General features: G+C 42.3%; 1 protein-coding gene across 6 annotated transcripts in view; it reads right to left on the reverse strand.

Annotated features, from left to right (window-relative positions):
- RNASEH2B (ribonuclease H2 subunit B) overlaps positions 1 to 20,110 on the reverse strand; it is a 45,715-nt gene extending 25,605 nt beyond the window's left edge. For 5 of the 6 annotated variants that reach the window (XM_075421380.1, XM_075421362.1, XM_075421344.1 and 2 more), the window contains exons 1-4: positions 19,993 to 20,110; positions 7,417 to 7,488; positions 4,371 to 4,478; positions 2,164 to 2,240 (exon numbers count right to left, since the gene is read on the reverse strand). In XM_075421380.1, coding sequence (XP_075277495.1) covers positions 2,164 to 2,240; positions 4,371 to 4,478; positions 7,417 to 7,488; positions 19,993 to 20,056 — 321 coding nt within the window. In that variant the 5' untranslated portion in view covers positions 20,057 to 20,110. The remainder of the gene's footprint in view (positions 1 to 2,163; positions 2,241 to 4,370; positions 4,479 to 7,416; positions 7,489 to 19,992) is intronic. The other variant, XM_075421371.1, reaches the window with a different exon arrangement.
- Positions 20,111 to 23,303: the final 3,193 nt, after the last annotated feature.

The raw sequence follows: 23,303 nt of genomic DNA on the forward strand, positions 1-23,303 counted from the left end.
AAATTTTGCTGTTGCCAAACAATGCATAATCATTCAGCATGGTCTGGCACAACTGGCAGCCTTCCCTTTGGAATGATCCTTTAGCGCATCAGTACAAAGAGTCAGTGAGCTCTCCATCCTCAGAGAGTGCATGGTCTCAGGAGCCAAAGCTGAAGTCATTATACTGGTCAACAGGAAAAAAAAAACACTTGGGTATACTGCTTTCATTATTAATTAATCCTCTTGCTAGACAGTCAGAGGCTTAATAAAAATAACCATCTATTGTTAAATCAGAATAAAACCAAGCAAAAAAAACCAAAAACAACAACAAAAACCAGAAAGGATTTAAAGTTTTTTTTCTCCTGAAAAAGAGAAGACACTGTTACAATGGCAAAAAGAAGGTTATGAGACGCAGAAATAAAGCTGCAATAAACTGTTTCCTATAGATAATTCACCTACACAAACCTGCTTGTGTTCCAAAGCAAGACAGCCACATTTATATTGTGCAGGGGCACAGAGCCTAAGCCAAGAAAGCCTGCTGGACAGGAGATGGGTCTGCTCAGAAGACACTTTAAGCAGCCCTGCATCACACTATGAAAACCAAAGGATGCTGCAAAGGATGATCCTAAGATACCCAGCAAGTACCTTGACACTCATTAGTTCAAGCCAGAAGTGACTATGCTGCATTCAAGCTGGCCTTGCACGAGGTATCTGCAACACAATCCTCAAGAATTCCCATTACCGAAGAATACGCTAACTTAGGCAGGGCAATGTAGGAAAGCATTTGCCCTGATTTAGGACCCAGAACAGCTCTATGCATTTATCTGGTATCATGCCTGGCCTAAAAAATCAGAAAACCTAGAAAACAAGGTATGGAGAAAGTAAAGGACAGTACAGGACTCTTCCCATGCACAGAAACAGCAGCAGGAGTTGTCCTTTACTCAGCCTAGCTCAACACTTTACTACATAGACAAAGAAGATTTACTGTTTCCCTAATTTAAGTTTGGTATAAAGCTTTCAAAGGGATGCTGAATTCAAACAGAGCACAGTGCCTAGAGAATGAGCTAACCTATTCCTTGTGAAATGAATGCTGCAGGGGGGTTGGGCTAGATGACCTCTAAAGGTGCCTTCCAACCCAAAGCATTCTATGATTCTATGACTCTATGCAATGACTTCTGACGGGCAACCCTGAAGCAGGAACAGAGCACAGAAATACAGAACACATTTGCACATCCTATAACACAAATAACTTCAAAGAATTGCAGAACAACAGGTTACTATTACAAATGTGAAGTAGGACTTTATTTCTACATCATACACAAATTGTTGTCCTGAAATCTCCACTAGCAATCCAAAACAGAAAATAGTAACCTTCTAGGCATAGTAACCTTCTAGGCAATAGTAACCTTCTAGTAATCTTCTAGGCAATGCTCTTAAAGCAAAAAATCTTAGGATGCATAAAGTGAAATTATTGCCTCCATGAAACAAAAAAACAAGGATCAACATTTACATTTTATTTTATGCCTTTTTTTCCGCAGGCAGATTTTAAACAATAAATCAATAACTTTGCCTTTTAATAAACTTCAGAAATTTAACTGAAGTTTTGCCACAGCACGATAAATCAAGCCATTTATTAATTATCCAATTTTCGGATACTTGATCATCCCGCTGATGTATCATCTATGATATAGCATCTCTACAAATACTACTTCTAAAGAGGCAATGTTTCCTTTCAAGTTCAAACTGCCACAGAAATGTTCCTTCTTCCTTACCCATAGCATCCAAATTCTTCCTTTTTCCCTTCTTTCCCAAAATGACTCATCTACTGATGTCTCAGAAAGGGCACTAGTTTGTTTTACTCGGATGACCTCCCATCATTTTAGATTCAATAGTTCTGCGATGGGTTCCCACAAAAGGACAAAAGAGATTCTCTGCTTCCCTTAAAAATGAGGTGATTAGAGTTTGTTAAGATTGCAAGCTGACTCCTGGAATATAGTTTACTGACCAAAAAACTTGGTGCAAACAAAAATACTTCTAGGGTGGATATCTCTGCTTTAAATGTAAATTAAAATTTCATTATTATGGAAGCCCCTCTTTGTAAGGTTAACATAACTTCTGCAGAAAATGAAGTCAGAAATAACATTTTCTCCTGAGAATTCCAGTGAAAAAATAAAGCAGGCTTACCTCCTTGTCTGCCTTTATGAGGTAGTAAAGTATGAGAAATAAGGGGTCCATTGGTGTAACAAACAGCAGGCGTCCATCTAAGTGACAGATATGTAAAAGTAAGCTTAGTACCAAGAGGCATAATGTATTGACCTGTTTTTTTTAGTATGCTTTTCAGGAGTGCGGGCAAGAAAAGGAGAATGTTTTTTTTTCAGTAAGTATCCCAATATTTTAATAAAATGGGCAGGAAAATACCATTTGTGATTTTATACTGAAAACACAGAGAGAACTCTATTCTCAACCCTGCCAAACTAAAGCACAAGCTCCACTGCAGGTCTGATGGCTTCAAGCACGCTTAGTTTTGCCTTTTTCTGGATGGTATTAAAACCAGCACAATTGAAGCTGCCCTTTATTGGCAGATTTGGGTGTAACACATACTTGTTCTGGGGAACCAGATATATCCAGCATACTCCGCCTCAGACACCGGACAAGCCAACACTATGCTGGCAGAAGAGGTAGGCAGGGCAAGAAAGAATTTCAAGAGCTAGGTATGAGAGCTGCCTCTCATCTGTAAGGGGAGAATCTGCATGTAGTCTCCCTAACAGAATGAAATAAACTTAAGTAGACCAGAAAATATGGCTCAGTATGTTGCATTCAAAGTTACACAGAAAGGAAGAACTTCGTCTCCCATTGAAACAGATACCTCTGCCCATCTGGAGCTCATTCCAGGACAATGGCTTAGTCAGGCTTTTTGTATAATTGTAGATAATTGGAAACAATGTAACATCAAGGAAATTCACTAATGAGACCAAATAAGTGATGACAATTTGACATTAATTAACAAACCAAAAGCAAATAAATGTAGGACTATTTGTAAGTCTACTTACAAACATGAAAGCTTTGATAACAAAACTGGAAGGAGAAAAAACACTAACCACTTTCCCAAAGCTTCCATTTAAATGCTTTCCACTGTATCTCCAGGAAGAGGTATTTTTATTTGTTCTAAAGAGTTCAGACTTGCTATAGGTGTATAAAGACATCTGGCCTCCTCTGCAGATAACAAAATAATTCACTTTAACTACAAACGTACAGCTTTTTTTGTGTTGCTGTTCCCCTGATCGTTTCAGAGATGCAGCAGCCCTAATATTCAGGAACAATTTTTCCCCCTGGTATCTTTTAAAGAAAACTGAGGCGATGATTCCTTAAGGCAACTGTTTCCCAAGGGCCAATACAGAGGTCAGAAAGGGAGGGGGAGAATACAATGTGGACATAATCGGGAGCAGGGAGCAGACCCAGTCTTTTGGCTCACCCCCAGATGGAGCAAGGAAAAGCTCACAGACATACTGCTTGCATTGCTACATGCACCTGCAGAGGATGTTTAAAAGTTAACACACGCTTTGGGATATTACCGTTAAAGAAGGCATATGTCTGGTGGGGTTGCTTTTATTTATTACTATAAATGGCCTTTTTTTCTAGTTAAAAAAGAATAAAATAAATATACCTTCATCTCCTGAATGAATACTTATAGCTTGGTCTATGGATGTGTTGGCAGAGAAATGCTACTCCCATTACATCCTTGCTGATAAAGCATTGTTAAAGCTGTCGCAAACACTTACATAAGTTTCCTCCTCATTTTCAGAAAGGTGAGCTAGGATCAGATAATGACTGCGATGGTATAGACAAGCTCACTTCAGACAAAACACTGAAATGGCACCTTCAGACTGTACACCTATCCAGAGATCCCAGCACTCACACAGGGGACTACAGAGGTAATCAAAAGAAAGCAAGACCATACATTCCAACGCCTGGAGCTCAAATATGCAGCTCTGCTTAGTTGGCTAAGGCCTTCCAGCTCTTTTTCCCTCCCGCAGGATAACACATATTTCACTTACACTGAGGACTTGCTGGTCTGATTGACAAGGCAAGCTAAGTATTTTATGGCACTTCAGTTTAAATACAATTGAATGACTTCCCCCCCTCCCCTTTCTTAAAGACAAATGAACAGCTGTCTAATTGAGGCTGCCAAAGGCAGCCTTTTAAAGAGAGACCACAAAGCCCCCAGCCCTGGTTAAATCCAGATGGCAAATGAGTGTGTCAGAAGGTGGGGATGTGATGCAGCATGCCCCAAACAACTAGGAAAAACACCTGTAAATTTACTAGAAGAGAGAGCGAAGGTCTGTGTATGAACATTAGTTACAGCTTGGGGAAGGATATATTATATTACTCACCTTGTTGGACAGTCTGACCTATAAACCAGGAACGATATTCCTCATGAAACGCTTTTACTTCAAACAGCTGCTGTGCACCACTATTGAATAAGTAAAGGGTTGCTTCCCCTGTTGAAAAGAAATCTGGTTTGTGTTTGTAAGCTTTCACAAAAATCAAAAGAATACCCAATACGTCTGAAGAATGTGCCTTATATACATACAGACGCACAAACATACACACATTCTACATAAACTCACTACAAAGAAAGCTCAAAGAAAACTATTATATACAGATGTTCATTTACCAGCTCTATAAACCAAACTGAATTTGAATCAATAAATAAGACTTGTGAATAGTTCATCTTACAACACAAAGCCTTTGATCCAAATCCAAGTCACTCAAGAAATCAGCTTTTCTTCGTACTGAAGGGGGAAGGTGGAAAAAAAGAAAATTCCCTTTCCTTCCATCATGTTTGTCTCCAAGATATCAGACTCCAGGTTAGGGGAACAGAAGACTCAAACCTTCAAGTCACAATTTGCAATAATCGTTTTTTGCGTGTATCAAAATGGATTGTCGATGACTCGGTACAGGTAGACAAATAAGGTGAACAAGGAAGCTAAAAGAAGTTGCTTTGAAGTGCCCATCAGAATCTTGATAATTTGGAAAGGAAAAGCAAAGCTTTATTTCAGGCCACCCCATGGCAGTTCTGCCGTTTCAGATCAGTTCTGGGTTATAGTGAAGGGCTGATGAGCATGCTGCAAACAGGATTGGCAATTTCCATATCTAAAACAGGAAGTTGCTGGAACTACAGAAGGGGCCACTGAAATTTGGTCAGCTGACTCTGTTAGCTGGACTGGTCCTGTCTTGGTATAAATCCACCTTCAAGAGACAAGAGCAACTACAACATGGCAGTCGTGCTCAAAACACATAAAGTGCAAAGCTGCACTGACTTGCAGATTATGGGCTGGCTCAAAAAAGTCTCAGTGTAAGCCCCTGCAAGCTGATGTCAGCACTGCTGTTCTCAGCCTGCAGAGATTCCTAGGTGCAGAGGGAGGTCAGCTAAAACGGGCAGACATATCTCTTCCCCAAAATGACTGACAATGCATTTTTCCCCCTTTATTCAGAAGGCTGACCAGATGTTTAACCTCACCTAAGGATATAGTTTCAGTTCTCTGATGATTTTTCTTTTGGGAAGAGAGGAGTGAAGAGGAGACATAAAGGGGAGCAGAGGTTTCACTCATTACCATGTGTTTCTCAGCAAGGGCCTACACCACAGCTGATCAGTGACAGACGTCAAACCACTCGCAGAAGTGCTCACTGAACAACTTCAGACTCCTACCAGTGAGTATGCTAGCCAAATGCAGTAGTGAGCTACAAAATCTTTGAAAAGGTACCATTCCTATTGCCTAACTCCAGCTCCTTAATTTATCTGCTTATGTTAAAAGGACAGTCACCAATGGTTCCCAACAGTGTCATTAGACAGAAATTCTAGGGAATGGAGAGAGAACCTAGGCAGCTTTGCTCACAACTTTACCACTTCAATTAGTTACTTAAGTCTTGTGGTATGGTTATTTCCCTTCTTTCAGTTCAGCACTCTGAAAAATGCTTCTTGTGGTACTTCTGAATTGCAGGCTGAACTCTAGTTTATAGTCTTTGTACGGGATAGAAATTTTGTCCTTTTTACTTGCCTATAAAAGGACCATGCATACTTTTATTTAATAAAGCGGTTAGCGTGAATTCTATAGTGTGCTGAGTCCTTCAGTGCATATTTATACAATATCTGGCATCAACAATTCATCTGTTAGACCCAAACATCAGGAAAATACATTAATAGAGTGTTCTCAGTCCTTCCATTTTCAGAACCTATACTTATAATACGCTACATAACTGAAAGTTTATGCAGGTCTATAAATAAGCTCCTGTAAATTCTAAAAGAACACACCCAGGTAATCATTGTACTTCAGGTTTTCCCCAGAAACCTTTCCCAAGATCTCTGATTCTGCAAGGTAAACAGATCTCTTCTTGCACAGAGAAAAACAAATTAATATCTATGCTTTTAAAAACATAACAAATTAGAAAGCCAATATAATACAGCAGGTGGAAAATATTCGTGGCTATATCCCACTGTAAATCTGAGCAACCAAAAAACAGGTATCACGATGAATAAGTGATTTCACATTCTGTAGCTATTGTTTTTAACTTTTTTCCACTTTCAAGAACAAGTAGCAGTTGCTATACTGTGACATCAAAATGTACCTGAAGATTTTAGTTATAAATATCTATAAATACGAGCAATGAATTTCAAAACAAATCATACAACTTCAATCTACAGAAAACAAACGAGCTTAAGAAAAGAAAAAAAACAGCATGAAACTTGTTTTCCGAACAAAATATGTTAACCCGAACATAGGCTTACTGCAAGTTTCTGCTGCAGTATCTCATACTCCAGTTATTACATTACTCGTATAATAATAACAAATCCTTGACAAAAAGAACAACCTGACAAGAAGAAAGTAACTGTGGGATGGCGGTGTCGTATCACCTCCATTTGCTGGTCTTTTCAACATATTTTGAATTCGAAGTGCCTCAACATCCATTAATGAAGAAAGAGACACCATCACTTGGACCAGGGAAAGAAAAAAATAACATTTAAAAATGAAAAGACTCAAAAAGCTTGATAAGTATAACTGAATCACTTCTAACTCTATTTATTTTATAGTATAAGATAAATGCTATGAAGCCTAAATTTGCATTAAAAAAAAGCCAAGGCTCAACACCCAACACTGTAAGCTCCCCAAAACTAATGCACTTAAAACCAGAAATTAAATTATACCTCTTTTCTCTGCTGCCAATATTCCTGATGAATAAACCGTTCAACCAATTAAAATTGTAAAAGAAACCCTAAATGTTTGCACAGCATTAACTACTCTGGCATCACCAGCAGTATCTTTGGCATGTAAGACTTACACTATCATCATTATTTCAGCTTGCAAAATATTAATCTTTTGGTGGTGCAGGGAATCACTCAGAACATTAACAGGCTCATGTCACAATTTCAAAACTTGCCTGTGCTTGGATTGCGCAGTTTTGTAAACAAAGGTTCGCTGTCAGCTGTCTTAGGGGGGTCAGTAGCAGCCTCTGTAGGGGGAGAGGGAAAAGTTACAAACTTGTAAATTGGGAACTATTTTGTGTTCCGCCATGCTTATCCAAGACATTCAGAATTAATTGGATTGACGCTTTTTGAAAACTCACATATTTCCTGCCTAAAAGTTATATGTCTCAGCTCAAATTCATCCTACCTGATCAAGGCACCTAAATTATGATTCCACAGTTCCTGGCACTCTCTGTCTGCCACAGGAAAGATAGACCTATGGATGACTTGTTTTGAAAACCACTTCCCCCTAGAGAGCCTCAGGCAAGAAAGCTCCTAAGTTTGACATCTCAGTTAAGTGAGATGAACTGGTGTGTTGCCCTTATTAGTCACAAAGACAATGAGAATGCTTTGGTAAGTTAGACCAACCACAGTGTGGAAATTAAAAAGTTAAAAGTGCAAAAGGTAAAATATTTGTAGGAAGAAACAGAAACAGTGGTCCTCTAAAGCTTCTAGGAATTCAGCTTATGCAGGAATAGGAGGCAGGAATTGTCTGAGTGGTTATTATTACTTCTGTGAAAAATATGCACACTTGTTTATCTGTTACGTATAATCTTGAAAAATAAAGAGTGTATTTAACTGCTCCACAAAAAAGAGAAGCTGAGAGAATATGACACCTCTGGCGTAAGCATCTGACAGTTGTTGTCATTTCTGTGTCTTTAAACAAAAAAAGACAAAAAGCAGAGCCACAAAAGTACGATTTCTCTGTGAAATTAAAAAAAAAAATTAGAAAGGAAACAGCTCCCACAAGGATGCTGATTCAAGTATGAAAAAACACCTGTAAGGATCCCCAGTTAATTACATTCTAGCCAAGCTCTCTTTGTAGGGAAAGTCTAACTTATATTTATGAAAACAACTTCCCACATCTGAGTGAAGAGCAACATGACAGCATTATCTTTCTTTGCTTGCACACTGCCAGTTCTGTCCCATTTCCTTTCATATAGGCATTCTTCAACGCAGGGAAAATTACTAAAGCATTTCCCATACATAACCAGTATCCAGACCCCAGAGAATGGGCTGACAGGGATCAGCCTGATGCTTGCATTATGGTGCTGCTGAGGAAAGCACAGAGCAGCAGAGGCAGGTTGCACAGCTCCTTACAAGGGAGGCTGCTGGAAGGAACAGCAGTGCCACATCGCCCTTCCCCTTTTAGTAGCATCCAGGAGGCTTGTGGAGAGGGAGATAGCACAGTTCTTTTCTGTGGAAAACAGGGAAGTAGGAACCTCAAGTACAATCAAAAATAGCTGTCCTCGACTCTGGCTGAGAGCCTATCCGCAACACACCTGGAAAGAACTGGTAGATTTCTCACAGGCTGATCACTGGCACCTCAGTGGCAAAAAAAGCCCCAAATAACCCTCTCATCTTTCACATCCACTCCTGGTTATTCAGCTGTGTCACAAACAGAAACTGCTGAGATAAATACATAAGCAGGGCTTAAAAAACAAGTGCATTTTGTGATAGTGTTGGAGGATAAAAGTTCTCAGACTGGTTCGCAGAATTTAGTCATCTTCTTCCCCTGAATTTTTAGCCAAGTGTGGCCTGAAAAAGTGCTTTAAAAAGTTTTAAAATAAGTTGAGGGTTTTTAATGGAAAAAGTCCGTATTTGCTAACCAGACTTGCTTCGTATGCTGATACATAAACACACATGGTTGTCAAGCTACATTTGCCCTGGCAAAGGCAAACTTCAAATTTCTAGAGCTGTGTATATTTCAATTCTTGACCACAGTTTAACATTAGTGTACTTTTTGTTACTTTTTAAAACACTGCAGTGATTAATGACAGTGAAAGAAACACACTGCATGTGTTTACTTTGATGTGTTTCACATGAACAGGTTAAAATATACACACTAACTGTGAGTTTCAAAATTTAAAACAAAAAGCAAAACAAAAAAAACCCCAGAGGAGCTTTTAGCGCTCACTTGCTCTGCTTTCTTCACACATAGATTTATGAACACTGAGAATGAGCCCACCTGAGCCCCACGTTGCATCTTGTATAACATGAACAATTAAGCAGACAACCCTTCCTAAAGTAGCTGTTCATAATGAAGTTCACACCTTTATTTAGTAGTATTTATTTTACCTTCTAGTAACACACCGAATTTACCCATCCCCGCTAAGCCTGGAAGATACCTGCACATAGGCAGCACTCAGTGCACCAAACCTAACGGATACAGTGTCCCACCTCTTCCTCATGAACCTTCTGCCTTCCCAACCCAGACCACCACCCTCCATCACTAAGGCCTGCCTCGTGCCACCCCAAGCTCAGCACCCTCTCCTCTGCCCCCCTTTATACGCAGCCTGGCCCTGCAGCTGCCTCGGCTCAGCCAGTGGCCCCTCCCCATGCAAAGAGAAGCACAGCTCTGCCCATTCAGTTCTTTGGTCCCCCCCAAGCGCCGTGGGGTTCATCACTGCACAGGGTTGCAGCCTTCAGTGTCAGTATCTCGTGCTGATGGGATCAGAGTATATGTCACATGCTCCACACAGCTGCCACAGAAGATGGCTTACCAGAAGGGACACGCACATGTGCACACACAAAAGAAGAAGGGAAGGAGTGCACAAAGGCAAAAGTGGTTTCTTTGAGTTTCTTTTACCTTCAGTTTCCTCAAAATGTAGGCAATACCCCACTCCATTTCCAGGGGTAGCAAAAGTATATTTTTGTTGCAGATTGGCTCTACTAGATGTCAAGTTGGCAGATAAAAAGAGGCAATCGGGAGAATGCCTGCCTGGAAAACTGGATGTAATATTATTGTGGCCTGAAGGGTGAAGAGGCACTATTTATCTGAATTTAAACACTTCATGACTAGGAAAATGCTGAGCAAGCGATTTTTGCAGTTAGGTGTCCAAATCCAGCTTCTGTGTGTTCTGGCTCTTAGCCAGGAAAGGTAACTGGATTTCTTTAATGTCATTACATTTATCAGTCCTTGTATTTGGGCAAGGATCTCTTACAGCTAAACAAACAAAGACTTCTTAAAAAGAAGTACTGTAGCAATTTTCTAGGAAAACTAAGAGTTAAATTAGGTTACTTTTTTTTTCTTTTAGTTTTAAGATTCACATCCAGGTAAGAAATAACCTCACAGAAAATAAGCAGACAAAAAGGACATTACAGGAAGATCTTTTTTGTTAAATCCTGAAAGAAAATACCAGATGAGTGCCACTGTGCTCAGTACCAGAGTTTCCATAGCTCAGCCCTGTGAAACTTGTTCATCTACAAGAATAACAAGTGAGAGAGGTAAGACCTTTCTGACTATTATACTCTCTACCAACTGTCTTGCAGCTGTAAGCTGCAGATAACACACAGTCAGTACAGTTCAGCTTACTAACAGATGTGCCAGTACAGCATGCTACTCTCCTAGAATAACATTAACTAGAAGGATACAGAAAACCGATACAAGGGTACAGAGTGGCTCAATTAATCCTATCCCAAGGAAGTATCTCAGTTAGCAAGCCACTCTCTAAATTGCCTGAGAAGACAGATGACAGGCACTTTCAGGAGGTGGCTGAACCCACCTAAAGCCTAAACCCACCTGTATCATCCCCTGTAAGTAATGCCTCTGTGTCCATCAAACTTACACACACCTTCAGCAACACAGAGTAAATCCGGATGCGGTACCGCTACAGCTGTACCAGAGGAGGGAGTTCTGAGGTAAGCACAATGCAGGACAATAAAATGCCAACGCTGTGCTGATGTCTACTTTGCTTAAGTTATAGTCTACTGTTCTTTCACTACTAACCAAATCACACAGTGTATCTAAAAATGTGTGTGATATATCCATCAGTTGTAGTGGAGTCTACAGATGGAACCTCAGAATCCTGCAGCTGAGTGACAGAGACTATAAAAGCTTAAATGAGGCTTTCCACTACAGAAAAGGAGAAAAGCCTATCATATTTCATGGAGGTCAGACATACAACAAGGTAAATTCTAAAAAATATATAAACAGAACAAAGTGAAAATGAACCAGCTGTCAAACGATTTCTAGCAATAATTTCTTCCACAATGGACAGATAGGAGGCACTAAAGAATCTGGCCATTAAAAAAAAAAGTGTTAGCTAGTACAGCAACATGAATAAATTGGAAAAGAACATAAAACTCCCACTAAGATCTATGAAACTGTTATGGATGATGCAAGGTCGATTCAATTTTTTTTTTTATTAAAAAAATGCTTATAGAATACTATATATAACAGACTAATATCAAGTTATATGGAACTCCCATGCAAAAAGCTGCCAGCCAAGCAAGCAAAAAGGCTGTAAATATCTGTCAATTGCGTAAGAGGAAAAAACCCTCTGAGAGTACAAATTTCCCTACCACCATCACCCTGCAGGATTATTTAAAAGTCTGGAAATATAAAGTTAAGATTTCATTTAAAAACAGATATTAAACCATACGTCATCTACACAAGTCTTTTCCATTCCCTTCTTAACTTCTAACTATGCAACGAAAGGTGTGTCAGATGGAGACATTATGATGGAGCCCATTAAATGGACATTTTATGGAAGACTTTAAACTATGTAGCCTAAGGGTACAGATACATTAGCTCTAATAATCATTTTAGTTATGTTCTTTGAATCAGTCAGCCCTGAAGTAAACGGTTTTAATTCAGTGCCTGTGTGCTCTGCCCTGCAGCATGCCCTCAAAAAGGCCCACTGAATATTAATTAAGTCCAGTACTTTGTATCACCCAAACTTCTGACAATTTTTATATGTTACAAGGTAATTAAGTATTAGCATAATAAATGAATTCAGGAATGCACAGACTGAGGAAACAGTTTCATGAATGGCTTCAAATGACCAAAGATCATAGGCCACTGAAAAGCGCAGTCCTGAAGTTTCTACCTCTGCTCCCTCCCTGCTGCACATGTCTGCTGCTTTCTTTCCATCAAAACTAGCAATCTTGTGGCCACACAGCAAGTCGTTTCAGTTCACTGATCCAGCTGAGAAATAACCAGTCACAAAAACGAAGTATTAATTTTCACCCAGATTAGTAAACTATTCTCACTCACCATATGGTTACACGATCACCAGAACAAAGGGACAGAACCCCATGGCAAGAACAGATGGCATAGAATATAACCTACACTACATGTGACCCTGGGGTCTTTGACCAGTGTACACTAATCAGAAAACTAGATTGTATGTGACTTTACAGAGGTGGGAAAGCAAGAGATGGGCCACAAGACTACACTGTTGCTTCCTTGGCTCACAATATTCTCAGGGGAGTACTAAACGGCACACAACTTGATTTACCTCTGGCAAACAGCCTCTTCTGCAGGTGCTAACATACAAGGTATGGCTTTCCACTTGCACACACTTGATTTTTGGAAATTTCTTCTTAGTTGTTACTCATCTATGTTAACTTCATGTTTCCTCACCACCTTACCCTTTCCTTGACCATACGTAGCGCTAGCTTCAGTGAGGGGACTTTTGCCATGCCTGTTGTAAAAGACAGAATGATTATCATTTTGTTAATAACAGCATTTATTGTTTGGTGCCCTAAGGAAATAACGTGTAATGCGACACAATGTACACTCCTTAAAGTCTTTCTGTCTCCCACCTCACCTGAAAATACTATGATAAAACACAGTGGTATCTAAAAATGGCACTGTTTTCTATCTTGAGCAACACTTCACATGGAAATGCTGCTAGATGGTTTGAGTGGTCTTTTGCTCCAGTACATAGCTATGCAATACCGCTAAATACTAAGACTTCTGCCTGAGAGCATCTTTTGGCTTCCCCTTACGCTGGCACAGTTCACTTCTTAGGCCAAAAAAAACATGTTCGTGGACTCACTGGCAGCAACAGACAGTACTAATTCATCCTTTACCGAAATCGAGATGCTAGGCAGATCATGCAGGGGTTTCAGCTGAATGAATGAGAGATCAATCTTGAGAAGTTCAAGAACAGGTTATCACTTGAAAGGATAAAAACTTCAGAGTTCCCTTCTTAATATTTATAGGGTCAACACTGGTGCAGCTGTATTACTGGCTGAATCAGCCCTATTCCCATGTGCACAGAGGTCTAAGTTGGCATAAGTTGGTCTCTTCCAAGCCAGATGGCAGAAAGCAGAAGTAGGAGATGGTGTTACACATTAAAACATCTCTTTTCAGTTATTTTATTTGCTGTGCTTCCTTCTGGCTCCTTAGCTTGCCAGTTATATCTGCTTTATACACAGCTGAGCTCAGTATGCCTTTTAAGAGATGACATATAATAAATGGTGCAAATTACCTGCAGGCAAAAGGCTTTGTCCAGGACATACAAATGCCAATTTAGGGGGAGGTTAAGTAAAATATGCCCACAGAGTACTAAATTACAAAATAAGCATATTTGCATTCAACTTATTAAAAAGGTATATAAATATGTACATATATTTTATATAATATTTCAAATGTTTTAAGTCCGCTGTTAAAAAACATGCATATTTGTTTTTTGTAAACACTATTTCCAAGTTCTTTATCTAAATTATTCAGCAGGTATAATGTTCAAGTATCCTGCTCAATTTTTACATACATTACAACTTGCAAATCAAGCTCCCTAACAGCCCAGCAGTGTGGTCTATTTTGTAGCAGATAAATTGAACTGTTCTTTAAATGCTAAATAAAAGTATGCATCAAAGCGTTAAGTGAAAGGTGCGAGAATGGAAAAAAAGTAATATAAAACCTGCCTACTTCAGATTTTAAAGCAAACTACTTTTGTGTATTAAGTATTCCACAGCTGCTTTTGCTATGACATCTCCTCTCAATATGAACCAAAATTTTCAAGTCAAATGTTTCCTCTGTTGTTGCACAGAGACCAAAGTTCCTTAGTCTCATCTGAAAGAACGAAGGATTAATTTATGTGTGCTGATGCCCTACGGTTTGGCATCACAGTCCATTTATTTCTGCCTCCATCTGACTTTTTGGCATATATGAGATCTGTTCAAACAACTTGCCAAGTCTAATGTGAAACTGCTCCTTTTCTTTTTAAATAAGTAATTCCTAAAAATAATAGGATTGTTAAATTTCACTCGCCCCTTGCAGTCCTTTCAGTGCTATTGATATGGCAGTTCTCATAAAACAATAAAAAAGCTAATCAATTTACTGCTTAAAAAAACAGTAGACTGAAAAAATGTAGTCAACTAAACTTGTCTAGTTCAGAAAAACAAGGGTTGAAAGTAATTTTCAGCTTGCAACTAACCCCTATTTCTTTTCCTAATACAGACACACACAGAACAAATTAAATACAGCAGTCTTAACTTTAGGTGGAGTGGAACACCAGACTTCGTAAACTGCCTTTAATTCCTGACCTCTTTGCTAAAACCAGTGAAGGACATAAATAGCTCCAGTTCTGACATAACACCTATCCCTGAGAAAGTGTACTGAAAAAAAGTCTGCCCTTCACACCCATCCTGTTAAGCAGCTAGTGTGATTTTGGTTGCTATTGGTAAGACCAGTTTGAAGCCATTAAGTAAGAACATTTATTGTTATACATAGCCCAGATCAGATCTATGTCACACATAGTGACTTCATCTCAGTACCTGAGGGTTTTCTAGAGCCCTGCCCTTAGAACCCTACAGTTAGATGAGGGTCTCACTATTATTTCTCAGTCTAGAAAATAATTTCTAGTTCTTATGATTTTCAGAGAAAATATTAAAAATGGTAGTTCCATGGGCCCAACTCACAAAGTAGAAATTTCCTACATGCACATTAAAAAAAAATAAATCATTGGTTCAGGTAGTAGGATTTAAAAAAATTTACATGAATACTCAGTAAAGGGACAGAATCTCCTCTACTAAAGCACATCATTAGCAACTTTCTAGCTGTGAGATGCTCAGGTTTTAATCCCCAGGAACTACTTCTTTTCCCTTGTACCTGTTCAGTAGCTAGACCAATACAACCAGAAGCCTGTACAGCTCTACACTCTCAAGTGTAAAAGAGGGGCTCGAATACATGGGTACTACGATATCCCAGATTATCCAACTACTACAAGAAATACAGAATAGCATAATATGGAAACTCGGCCACCCATCAGTGAAGTCCATGTGGGTCCTTCAGGGCTTATTAGCACTTTGGTGTCTCTGTACCGTGATTCCTCCAGAACACCAGATTCGGGAGGTCTTCTTAACCATCGACGTCAACTACGCCGCAGAAAGCAAGTTCAGATCCAGACTTCCAGCCAACCTAATAAAATCCCCTGGAACGTGGAACACAGCACAGAAACACCCAAGTGGGTCTACACAGAGCCAGCTTGGGTCCACCAGGACTTATTAGTTCAGACACTGTCTGAAAGCAGCTGCACTGCAAAGCTGGTTCTGGAAATAGCAGAGATGTGTTAACATGGCACAGCACTTGAACTAATAAACTGTTAGTGCCGAGCTGAGCCTGCTCTAGGCCAAATCCAGTGCCTGTATATCCACAGCACAGTTAATCTGCAACTGGATAAACTGCCCAAAGACTTGACTCTATTTCAAGCCCTGCATGCACAGCTCTGCTCCTATTCACATGCCCAAGTTTTCTGTCCTCATCACCTCCCTCCATACGACCAATCCCTCCATCTACCCTCTTCCTGTTTATTCATCATCTCCTCTCTTGACTATCCACATCCATTTCTCAGCCTTCCTCTAAATGTCCACATAAGGCTACACAATGTACACCAGTGGCTTCCAGCCTTTCAGGAGTGATTAACATGGTTACCACACTCTCCTCATCCTATCTTCTCCTCCAGACCAGCACTTCCCAACCCCTCTCCCTCTGACTTCTGGCTTACCCCTTTGTCCTGCCCTTGGTGTTTCAATCCCTAACATAGCAACCACTATGCTTATCAAAACAAACAAAAAGATGATTGTATTGGCATATCAAATCATCCTGCCTCCATGGAAAAAAATTCGTATCAGCAGAAACATCATTATAAGAGCTCTCACCAGGACAAAGGCAGGCTACCACTTCCAAAGGTAAAACTTGCTACCTCACCTAGAAGTCCCTTACCAGCCAGCCTGGATATGACTGTCTGAGGCTCTCCTTTCCCCTTCCTACTCTGACTTCCCTTGTATGACTCTCCCGCGCCAAACAGCCTGCGTGTCCTGGTATGGCAAAGGGCTGGTGAGAGCAAAGACTGTCATCGGGCTGCTAATGAGACCAGTGAACGAGGAAAGAATGCCATAGGAAAGAATAAGCGTAAACAAAGACTAATTGAAATGAAGCACAGGGTGACTGGCCTGATGCCTGAACATCAACTCTGCCTCTCAGCTCAGGCAACTCTGCTCCCCCTTCCCACCTTCACCTACCTCTATAATCCATGCAAAGTATCTGCTGAGCTGCATGGTTTGTAGCTCTGTCCTATCATGTGTAGGCCTGAGATGCACACTTAACAATCAAAGTCTTACAGTACCGGAAACATAATGATAGAGTTAACCACTTGCAACCGAAAGTGACAGAGTCTGGCCCTCTAGAACACTTCAAAAGGGCTGGGAAAACACACATGATTAGTAAAACAACCACTCCAGCTGCATTACTCCTCTAGCCATAATCATGACTTCAACAAAGAATATGGGCAGTTCTACCTGACAGAGTAGACTCCTTGTTTCTGGGCTGTTTCCAGAACCCTGACTTCAATATAAAAATTAAGAAATGGAAATTAGTAACAATTTCATAACCTTCAACACTAAAGCGGACAAGCATACTCTGCTTACCTTCTATGGCAATTAGAAAATGAAATCTGCCTGCTTTTTAGCTGCTGTGCTCCAGATATCAACTCGATGTTGTCCATTGCTAAAGTCAAAATAAGAAAGAATCTCGCCTTTCTCTTACACGTGTTTTGTACACAGTTAAGTGCTTCTACATGTCACATAAGCAGCAAAACCACGGTGAAAAACTGGTGCAAAATCAGACAGATTCTCAGAACAACATAATAGCTAAGGAATCAGAGCAACACAAGCATCATCACTCAGAACCCCAGCCATATCTTTTCCTTGTTCTAGGAAACTACTCTGAAACTCTAACAGTTTGAATGATTGAAAAACACTGATACATAAAAAAGCAAGTTTCAGTTCTCCTTGTTTTATTTCTATACTTCTGACAGACCTCATTCTTTTTTAGACTAAGATATCTAGCCTCTTTGCAGAACTAGTCACCGTCTTCATCCACACAGGAACTTTTAAGATGTCACAATCAAAGCAAGATGAATGACACATATCCAAGTGGAGATGCTACTAGGTTGTGTAAGATGGTATACATTATCAACATTACAACCTGTTCTAGGAGGCAGAGTACCCAGGTGAGAAGTTCAAACTAACTTTAGCACTCAAACTGGCACCTCAGAAAGTGCCTTTATTACAATAAAAGTTCTGGACCTTCTTGCATAGCATTCAAACACACCCTGCTCCTTCCTTCCACTATGCACAGGGTAATGGCCACAGATACAAGAAGATAAATAGGCTATTTACACCTAGAAGGTATTAGTAGACTTCTTAACAAATAAACTCACATCCAGAACCAGATCCTGCAATTATTTACACCAGTCATTTTTATGCATGTATGTAGCACAATGCCATGTGGGTATTACAAAGATATGGACTGCCATACAAATAGAATCTTACATGGTCAAAGAAAATGTATTTTTTGTTACAAATCCATCTTCATTCCTAAAAGTTATCACATCTTCCTACTACAAATTCTACTAAATGGCCAATGAAGAACTTCACTCAACAAAAATGTTAGTTAAGAAATGCAAAACTTTGAAAAGTGACAGATGTTAACTTTTAAAAATCTCTTTTTGGAATAAAATGTTAAAACCAAACTAAAATCATTAAATCTATCTAATTTCATCAGTCCTATTCATATGATTGGCAAGTCTCATCAGCCACGGAGTTCCGAAATTATCAGCCACAGACTTTTTTCAAAATCACTGTGTACTTTGAGGTTATATTAAGGCTTAATAAACCTTCTTAAAGGTCTGGAGTACTATATAAATTTTGTCAGAGCTGTGCTGGTATAATTGGTAATACAAACTGTCTGGCTTCATGAAAGTTACAAGCTCTGGCTCCAATCCTGCAACCACTTACTGAAGAATTTCACTTACTGCACAGAACTGACTACTCTTGCATAAGTTAAGCATATTTGTAAATATTTGCACAGTATGGACATCTGTTGGCATAGCCAGTCATCTGATACAAGACTCAGCTTTAAATCCTAGTCTGCAGAGAATCAATATTAAAAAAAGGAATTCCTCACTTATAAATTCCTTTCTTAGGCATCAAGCATGTCAGATACCAAAGGGTGGAGCTGAAAAGTTAAAATCAGAGAAAGAGAGGAATCATTGTGATTATAACAATTGGTTCTGCTTCTCATGCATCTAGAGAAGCCTGGTTTCTTACAGACATATGTCTCAAGACTGAGCTCCTGACTTGTTTTCAACCTTTGCTGAACTAAGCTCTTGCTATACCTTTCCTTCAGTGATGCTATTTTAGTATTTCTCACATCACCACAGGCATTTTCACAAAGCTCATAAAATTGTTCCAAAGAGCTCCTCCTTTTTATCAGGCTTGGTTGAAATTAACACTCCGAAGTTTTGGGTGGGGCAAGAAATGGGCACAGTACAAAGCTGACCCACAGATATTGTGGAAGCTGCATATCCTTCGGAAATCAAACTAAAAAAAAAAAACTTATGAAGTGCTTCCTTCCTCTTACTGTCTTGGGAGTTTGAGCACATCCTGTTTCACTCCTTAACACAAAAACCTTTTGTGATCTGTGAGTTTCAAATTTTAAAACCTGATACTAGCCAGAAATAAAGGGGGATGCTTATCTTCAGTGCTAAGTGAGAGAAACTAAATCTACACAGTGTTTAAGGCCTTGTGTATACAGCATGTGCAGAGCTGCCATGTGGGGGTCTGCTTCTTTAGCTCACAGAGAGGAAGAGCCGAGATCTCACTCTGGCTTAGGACTTCTCGTTTCCAAGGAGTTTGTTTTAAAGCTGAGGCTCAGGGCACTAAACCATTTCCTTCAAAAAAACGCAGGAACGGACTGAAGGGAGGGAGGAGAGGTGTGCTGCCAGCAGCAGCGACACGACAGCGAGGGACACGACAGCGAGGCTCCATCACGGATCTTGGTGACGAGACCTGTCTTCTGCAGCTCCTCTCCCCAAGGCTCACAACGCTGTTGGCAAACCAGGGGCCAGCTGACCTCTGGAAAACCCTAACGACACGCAAAAATAAACGGCACAGATGCAGTGAGGGAAAAACGGTCCCTGCAGAGAAGGGGGGTACTCTGCTGCAGGACCTCGTGTAAAGGCTGTGTCTCAAAACGACCTTACCACACCAGGGCTGGGGCTGACCGCACACAGCAGCCCAGAGACCTGCCCCAGCCCTCGGAGAAACGTACCCGTCTCCTGCCCGAGGGGAGGCCCAGCCCCGCCGCGGCGCGGTGCGGGCAAGCCCCGCCAGGGCCAGGCAGCAGGTCGGGCTGGAGAACGAGAGATCGGCGCTGCGGCAGTAGCGCGTCCCACCTCGGAGCCCCGCTGGGTTACCTGGTGCAATGAGCACCCACTGGCCAGGGTGCGCGTCCCCGGGACGCTGCTTCGCGCCGTGCATGCTCCGTACGCGCCGGCCGCCGCCCGCGCTCCCGCCGCCGCTCCCGCCGCCGCCGCAACATGGCGGACGGGGCGGGGCCGCACGGCAACGCGGGGGAGAGGCGGGAAGAGGCGCTGCGCGCTGCCGCCGGCCCGGCGCCCACAGCCCCGCGCGTGGCGGCAGGACGGCGCCACCCCGAGGGCAGGAGAGGGGGGCGGGCGGCAGCAGGGTGCTTGTGGGGCTGGGGCTGCGGTACCGCTTCTCCCCTGCCCCCCCCCCCCCCCCCCCCCCCCATTACGTGAAGGGAATGGTACAAGCCATTGCGGGCGGGACGGAGAGCGGCAAAGCCTCTCTTTTCCCCACACCTCACCAGCGAGCGGCAGGCTGCTGGGCTGGTGGTGGGGGGTTACCGCCGCGGAGCCCCTCTCCGCCCCGCGGAGCCCCTCTCCGCCCGGGAGCAGACAGGCAGTAGGGCTGCTTTCCTACGCACGTCTTCCTCCTCACGCCTGAGGGCTGGCAGGCAACGGCTTCCTTTTAACCCGGTCCCATCGCAGGCCGGGAGGTGACCGTTTTGCAGGGGCCGTGGCTGAGCGGTGCCTGCCACTGCCCCATCGCCGCCAGACCCTGGCAGGAGGCAGCACCCCTGCCCGAAGCTTCTGTCTTGAGGAGGGCGCGGCTTCCTTGAGGTGGGATGAGTTTGGGCCTCAAGGCAGATGGGTAGGGCCGCGGAGATTTGTGAGGAAAGGCCGAAAGCTGGGGCTGTTCAGAGAAGGGGAGGCTTGGCGGGGGGCGAATCTTAATCCATGGTCATAAATACCTCATGGTGGGAGTAAAGAGGATGCAGCCAGGCTCTTCTCAGTGGTGCTGACTGATGGGCCTCGAGGCAAAAGGCACAAACGCAGGAAATTCCACTTGAACGTGAGAAAAAATGTGCGAGTGGCTGAACGCTGGAGCAGGTCGTTCTGAACAACTGCGCAACCTCTATCTGTGGAGGCGCTGGAAACCCAACGGGACGTTGCCCTGAGCAGGGAGCTGGACTAGGCCCTCTCCAGAGGTGCCTGCCAGCCTCCACCGTTCTGCAGAACTTCAGTCCCTCAAGGCTGAGCGTGGGCAGAGCCAGGGTCCTTTTGTAACAGTCATCCTCCCCGGTGTATGATATGATCCTGTTAAATAGGTCCTTTACCTACAGATCGCACTAGGGAGCCATAGTCACAAAATAAGATCCACACTTCTGCATGTTTTCATATATACGTCCATAAACTTAGCTTTACCAACACAAGAATGGGCTGATGGCTGCTGTCCTAGAGATTTAGGAGACAAATATTACATGTTATCAAAAGTATTAAAATATACATAGCATTTGTAAATCTCAGAGACACGAAACAAATATTAAAAATATACTAACATCTATGCCCCAAAACAGAGAAGAACTAACCAAGGCCAGCATGTGCAAAACAGCTGAGTTGATGTAAGGCTGAAAAAAATAATTTCCTGAAGTTTGAGCATATACATTCATAACTCTGAGATTACATTAATCTAAATTTGTTTTAATTTTCCTGATTTTTTCCCCCTTCTTGGAGTAGGGCAAGATCTAAGTGCCAAAGACCACACCACACCATGTGTTTTGAAGAAGTCCCCACTGAAATCACTAGCTTTCAAAGTGATTGCGATTTGCCATAGTATATGCCCGGATTGCAAATTTCGCTGATGGGTCTTGTAAAACCCTCCTCGGTACTTGTGTTAGCAGAGAGAGAAAGAGGCTCCCATCTGTTCCACTGTAATCCATACAAGAGCACTGGGAGAGAAGAACAGAGCTGATTGTTGTGTTTGAAACCTTCCTAGAAGGAAAACCTTACATATGGAGAATAGGTTCTCTGTAAACAACAATATCGATTTGGCCTCCAGTCCTGAAAATGACAACTAGTCGCAGGCTGTGGTACACCACTGAGCTTAAAAAAACGCTTTGGAAAAGCCGTGAATCCAGCCCTGCAAGCCTCCAGATGCAGTGTGTGTCAGGGTCAAGTTTAGAGGCATAACCTGCAGTTGTTCCGGACATCCTATTTCCTCCCTGACTGAGGTGTGTGATGGAAATGTTATAGCAAACATTGCTGTACAGGTATAAAACTGACTGACTACGCTCACATTTTTCAAATCACCAATCCACCCTTATTTAGGCACCTGGTAAGCAAGCTAATTTTAAGAGGTGCTGCGTACTCCTGACATAGATTGAACTGGGAGGGGTGGCTGATAAACCGGAAGGCTGTGCTGCCATTCAGCGAGACCTGGACAGGCTGGAGAGTTGGGTGCAGAGGAACCTGATGAAGTTCAACAAGGGCAAGTGCAGGGTCCTGCCCCTGGGGAGGAACAACCCCATGCACCAGTACAGGCTCGGCGCTGACCTGCTGGAGAGCAGCTCTGCAGAGAGGGACCTGGGTGTGCTGGTGGACGACAGGTTGACCATCAGCCAGCAGTGTGCCCTGGCTGCCAAGAAGGCCAATGGTATCCTGGGGTGCATTAAGAGGAGTGTGGCAAGCAGGACGAGGGAGGTTCTCCTCCCCCTCTACTCTGCCCTAGTGAGGCCCCATCTGGAGTACTGTGTCCAGTTCTGGGCTCCCCACTTCAAGAAAGATGAGGAGCTGCTGGAGAGAGTCCAGCGGAGGGCTACGAGGATGATGAGGGGACTGGAGCATCTCTCCTTTGAGGAAAGGCTGAGGGAGCTGGGCTTGTTCACAGAATCACAGAATCACAGAATAGTAGGGGTTGGAAGGGACCTCTGTGGGTCATCTAGTCCAACCCTCAACCTGAAGAAGAGAAGGCTGCGAAGGGACCTTAGAAATGCTTATAATATCTGAAGGGTGGGTGTCAGGAGGATGGGGCCAGACTCTTTTCAGTGGTGCCCAGTGACAGGACAAGGGGCAATGGGCACAAATTGAAGCACAGGAAGTTCCGTCTGAACATGAGGAACAACTTCTTCCCTCTGAGGGTGACAGAGCACTGGCACGGGCTGCCCAGGGAGGTTGTGGAGTCTCCTTCTCTGGAGATATTCAAGACCCGCCTGGACGCGGTCCTATGCAGCCTGCTGTGGGTGACCCTGCTTTGGCAGGGGGGTTGGACTAGATGATCCCCAGAGGTCCCTTCCAACCCCTACCATTCTGTGATTCTGTGAATGGACATTTCAGCTGTTCATTTCTTTCAATTTATGAGCATCTCCCACAATCTCTAGACACATATTGGCTCTGGGATCTTTAACGTCCTTTTCCAGGAACTT

Source organism: Opisthocomus hoazin, chromosome 1 (genome assembly GCF_030867145.1).
Source record: "Opisthocomus hoazin isolate bOpiHoa1 chromosome 1, bOpiHoa1.hap1, whole genome shotgun sequence".
NCBI lineage: Eukaryota > Metazoa > Chordata > Aves > Opisthocomiformes > Opisthocomidae > Opisthocomus > Opisthocomus hoazin.